General features: G+C 41.6%; 1 protein-coding gene across 1 annotated transcript; it reads right to left on the bottom strand.

Annotated features, from left to right (window-relative positions):
- Positions 1 to 728: 728 nt before the first annotated feature.
- Positions 729 to 4,118, bottom strand: LOC147337046 (uncharacterized). Its single transcript, XM_086286247.1, has 3 exons — positions 4,107 to 4,118; positions 2,577 to 3,341; positions 729 to 2,251 (listed from the first exon to the last, which is right to left on the bottom strand). The coding sequence occupies exons 1-3, from the start codon at positions 4,116 to 4,118 to the stop codon at positions 1,559 to 1,561; spliced, it is 1,470 nt and encodes a 489-aa protein (XP_086142373.1). The 3' UTR covers positions 729 to 1,558.
- Between the last annotated feature and the right edge of the window lie 1,470 nt (positions 4,119 to 5,588).

A 5,588-nucleotide genomic window follows, 5' to 3' on the forward strand; every position in this document is an offset into this window, starting at 1 on the left:
GTAAAGTATGTGCAGCTCAATAACTTCATAATCAGACCCTGTGGTATTTAGGCAGCAGAACAACTAAGAATAACAACTACAAATAATGTTTTTAGGTTTCTGTTGTACTGCAAGGTTCTGTACAGGAGAACCAAACCAAGAGCAAATATTACGTCTCATTTACACCTGAGCACGAAGAGCCATCAACATTTAGCAAATTGAATCATCTTTGTTTAGATGCAAGAAGAATCATATAGAAATGAAAAAGTAGAAATAGAAATCCAGAGCAAAGATATCCTCTAATTCAGCGTAGCACATGTGCAGCTGCTGCGATTCACGTAAGCATTCGGCTCGTCGCTGTTGCAGATTTTTCTCTCGCTGTTCTGGCTCACAGCGCTGCAAACACAAAAATAAATATCCCCAAAGGTGTGAAAGGGAGCTAATTAGTAAGAGTATTGTTACTCTCCGCAGGAGTAGTCCAGCAGTAGAAATCAGTCCAATAACAAGGTGTGTAACATCTAGCAGGGTGACAGAAAAACCCAGGGTAACTTCTAAGGACCTCAACGTCTCTCTCACATTGTGTTTTTTAAACATGCTTCCATTTGTCACTTCAGTCTTTACTCTGAAATACAGGAAGAGAAATCATGGCTGAAACAATTTCTCATGAAACCAGGGGTGTGGTCCAACAGTCAGTTTGGTGAGGAAGGTTCCTAACTGAGAGAAGTGACCCAGAAGTATCTGTGTAGCAGCCACAATGAATCCAGATCATGAGCTTTATTAACTGATCAAAGTCTCTTCTTTCATCTTCTGTATCATTCAGTTTGCATTGGTAATGCCCATTATTGTAACGCTTTTTTAAGACCAGCAAAACTTTATTTCACTTTAGGTTAGCTGGGATAAGTGATGGATGGAGGGAATTTTACTTCAGCCACAGAAATCCTAAACAGGAAGGAGGAGCAGAGTTACAGTGGATCACTATCCAGCAGGGAAACAAGGTTTATTTCAATTTCTTGGCCATGAGTGAGATTTACTGAGTGGGCAAATTAGGGAGACGACACCATCAGATCCTGAGCCCTCCATGTGTTAATCAAGAGACGGCTGCTGTGCTACATCCATAAATAATGAATAAATTAGGAGCTAAAGCTGAAAGGACAGTTTATTTGTACCATCTTCACGTGAACACATTCAAGAACATCACAGATGAAGAAACATTAAAAACTTCCACACTACATAAAGCAAGAAAAATGGTTTTTCTTTCAGGTGGTTTCAGAAAAACAGAAACATCAAACAGCTCCAAGACACTCTTTGAAAGAACTAAAAACCTTTGTTCTCATGGTCCAATCATGAGTGAACTCCCCGATGAAGCCTTGTGTGCTAAAACATGTCAGAGTTTTAAAGGTTAAACATGAGTTTCCAAAACGTTTTGCTGGAGAACAATGAACTATTTGACTGAGTTTCAATCATTTACAGACGAGCAAAACCAGGACAGAGAAAAAAGGACAAAACTGACTCAGTAAAACACAGAAAAGAAGATCCCATGTAGATCTGTATTATGTAGAAGTTCAGCCCAACAACCAGTTCAGTTCAACACAAGTTTAAATGATTCTATCTGAACTCTGTGGAGCCTGATCTCAAGCTTTTTGAGTCTGACACAGAAACCAGAGGATCTTTCTGTGTCTTCAGATTCACTGTGATCCAGTGATGGGAGTGATTTCAGCCCTGAGTGATCACGCTGATGTTTGCACAGAGCAGACAATGAGGTGAATGTTTGGGCACATTGGTAACAGTGAAACAGTTTATTAGTAACGTGGGATCGTTTGTGTGCAGAGTATGAACTGAGATTCCTGAAGCTCTTGTCACACTGGTCACAGCTGTAGTTTCCTTCCATGTGTGCACGTTCATGAATGTTACGAGTACTTGAATGTGAGAAGCTTCTGTCACAGTGTCTGCACTTGTGTGGTTTCTCTCCTGTGTGGACTCGTTTGTGTGTTTTAAGCTGATCTGCAGTGGTGAAGGATGACCCACACTGATCACAGAGGTGCTTTTTAACCCCACTGTGAATCAGTTCATGTTGTTTTAACTCACTTGGTGTGGTGAAGCTTCTCCCACATTCTTTGCAGTATTTCAGTTTGTCTCCAGTGTGTCTACGTTGATGTCTTTTTAGGGTCTTTTGCTGACTGAAAGTTTTTCCACAGAGGTCACAATGAAAGTCTTTCCCACCACCACAGTGATGACAGGGTTGAGAACTGGATCCATCTGTGTCGCTCTGCTTCTAAACAAAGACACAAAGACAGTGTAAGTCAGTCCTTCAACATTTGTATCCTGAACGTCGCCTGAAATAAAGAGCATCTCTGCAGACGTCCAACTACATTTGACTGTTTCAGTTAACACACTCAGTTTACTGGGCTGCAATAACTACAATACTACCACCATAATACTACAGTAATACTAAAATCATAACTGAAAGGAAAATCTGAATAATCACTCAGAGCTGCTTTTCCATGCAGTACAATTGCTAACATGCTAACACAGTTTAATGAGCAGAGTTGTTCCAAACAGTCAGGCTAAAATGACAAGATAACAATATAAATACATACCTCACAGTAGCTGCACTTGTAGAGTCTCTTTCTGGTGTGGATCTGTTGGTGTTCTCTCAGGTGATGTGGAGATTTAAAAGTCTTCTCACACAGGTCACATTGATAAGGTCTCTCCTCAGTGTGGGTAAACATGTGTTGTTGTAAGTGTGCGTCTGTTGTAAAGTATTTGCCACACTGTTCACAGCAGTACACATCATGTCTGGTGTGAATGCGTAGGTGTGCATTTCGGTACCCTCTCCGGCTGAAAGTTTTTCCACACTCGTCACAGCTGTATGCCTTAATTCCAGAGTGGGTAACTAGATGACTCTGTAAGTGGCTACTTTGAGTAAAAGCTCTGCCACACTGATCACAGCTGTATGCCTTAATTCCAGAGTGGGTAACTAGATGCCTCTGTAAGTGGCTACTTTGAGTAAAAGCTCTGCCACACTGATCACAGCAGTATGCCTTAATTCCAGAGTGGGTAACTAGATGACTCTGTAAGTGGCTACTGTGAGTAAAAGCTCTGCCACACTGATCACAGCTGTACGCTTTAACTCCACTGTGGATGAGTTGGTGTTGTTTTAGGGAACGCTTCCAGGAAAAAGACTTCCCACACAAGTCACAGCTGAACGGTCTCTCTCCAGTGTGGATGACCTGATGCTGTTTTAGTTTAGCCCTCACAGTAAAACCCTTCCCACACTCGTCACAGGTGTGTTTTTTCTCTCCCTTTCTTCTGTGAGGTTTGTCGGCCTCCTGAGAGCGCTGACTTCTGGCTCCATGTTGGTCCTGCAGTGACAGAGATACAAACAGAGGCAGTGAGTGAAATGCAGTCGTGGAACAAACTCAACCTTCAAACTCCATTAACACTAGTTTTAAACCTGAAGGTGGAGCGTGGCACCAAACACCTTAAAGGTCTCTTATCCCCACCTGCTGGTAGTTCTAACACATTACATCCAACCTGCTGTTAAAGATAATTCATGACTGTTCAAACACTAAAATCATGCCCATCCCTCCTGATTGTGTACACACACACACACACACACACACACACACAATTTTATAAATTAGATTATTTTGTTGTTTCCTATTACATATTTATATAATTTGTATAGATTTATACTGAATTATTCAGTGATAATAAATCCTATGTTTGTTTATTCTAAAGGAACCCCGTTAGCTTCCACAACAGATGTTGCTCGTCTTCCGTCAAATACTCACATAAAATATTACACAATAAAGTGGATTCAAGATATCCACATAATTTCACTCTTACATCCACAGTGAGGTTTCACAATTGTTCAAATATAAGCAATCAATAATAATAATAATAATAATAATATTTCTCTGTCAGCCTTCTCGGTTACGAATAGTCTTCTGCTCCTCTGTCATGCGGCGTCCCACAGGGCTCAATTTTAGGGCCACTGCTCTTTTCACTGTATCTATTGCCTCTGGGTTCTATCCTTAGAAGGCATGGGATCTCATTTCATTGTTATGCCGATGACTGCCAACTTTATTTGCCACTAAAACACAAGGATGGCATCTCCATAAAACCTCTCTTGACATGTCTAGATGACATTAAAGCTTGGTTGGTTCTAAACCACCGTGCAGCACGGTGGCATGGTGGTTAGCACTGTTGCCGCACAGCAAGAAGGTCCTGAGTTCAATTCCAACATCAGGCCGGGGTCTTTCTGTGTGGAGTTTGCATGTTCTCCCCGTGTTTGCGTGGGTTCTCTCCGGGTACTCCGGCTTCCTCCCACTGTCCAAAGACATGCAGCTTGTGGGGATAGGTTAATTGATTAATCTAAATTGCCACTAGGTGTGAATGTGAGTGTGAATGGTTGTCTGTCCTTGTGTGTTGGCCCTGCGACAGACTGGCGACCTGTCCAGGGTGTACCCTGCCTCTCGCCCTATGACAGCTGGGATAGGCTCCAGCGCCCCCCGCGACCCTGAAAAGGATAAGCGGAAGCGAATGGATGGATGGATGGTTCTAAACTTTTTACATTTTAATGAAAAGAAAACAGAGCTGTTGGTGTTTGGACCCACTGGTCCCTGTGAGTCCTCCCCTGTTGTTTTAGGATCCCTGGAAGTCTATTTTAAATCTGTTGTTACTGACCTTGGTTTTAAGTTGGACAGTGATTTTAAATTGGACAACCAAATCAGAGCAGTGGTGAAGTCCAGTTTTTATCATTTAAGGCAACTGGCAAGAGTAAAATCTTTTCTTTCGAGGCAGCACCTTGAAACAGTGATCCATGCTTTTATTTCTTCCCGCCTGGACGACTGTAACTCACTTTATGTGGGGGTCAGTGAGTCGTTGCTCTCACGTCTGCAGCTGGTTCAAAATGCGGCTGCACGACTCCTAACAGGAACTTAAAAAAGAGAGCATATAACCCCCGTGCTAGCCTCTCTGCACTGGCTGCCTGTGTCCTTTAGAGTTCATTTTAAAATTCTTATGTTTGTTTTTAAATGCCTTCACAGTCTTGCCCCGCCTTACCTCTCTGAGCTTCTTCATCTCCACACACCCTGTCGGTCTCTCAGGTCAGCTGACCAGCTGCTCCTGGAGGTACCTAGATCCAGGAGGAAGCTCAGAGGGGCGGGGCCTTCTCTATTGTGGCTCCAAAGTTATGGAATCATTTGCCCATGCACGTTAGAGAGGCCCCTTCACTGTCCACTTTTAAATCACGTCTTAAAACCCACTTTTATTCCTTGGCTTTTAACCTCAGTGAGACTTAGTTTCTTTTTTAATTGAAGTAGTTATTTAATTAATGATTTCACTCTTCTTTTATTTGTGTTTTATTTATATCTCATGTAATTTTATTTTACAGTTCCAATGTACAGCACTTTGTGTCAGCTGTGGTTGTTTTAAAGTGCTTTATAAATAAAGTTGATGATGTTGATGATGAATATCAATAACATTGAGGAACATTACACAAATTTCAAAAACAAATCACGTCTTACAATATTTACAACAACTAAAAGCTCTGTAAATCGGCTTTTAAGTGTTCATTGAAGTTTTGAATAATTCTCTAATTTTTT

Source organism: Aulonocara sp. 'chitande type north' Nkhata Bay, linkage group LG3 (genome assembly GCF_057382095.1).
Source record: "Aulonocara sp. 'chitande type north' Nkhata Bay isolate Kocher_YH1m ecotype deep benthic linkage group LG3, A_spYH_male_GT1.1, whole genome shotgun sequence".
NCBI classification, from domain to species: Eukaryota; Metazoa; Chordata; class Actinopteri; order Cichliformes; family Cichlidae; genus Aulonocara; species Aulonocara sp. 'chitande type north' Nkhata Bay.

Bases quoted from the DNA above. Each gene is read 5' to 3' on its own strand.
- LOC147337046 (XM_086286247.1), bottom strand. The intron at 2,252-2,576 runs GTATGTATTTAT...GTCTTTGTTTAG, and splicing joins ACAAGTGCAGCTACTGTGAG to AAGCAGAGCGACACAGATGG.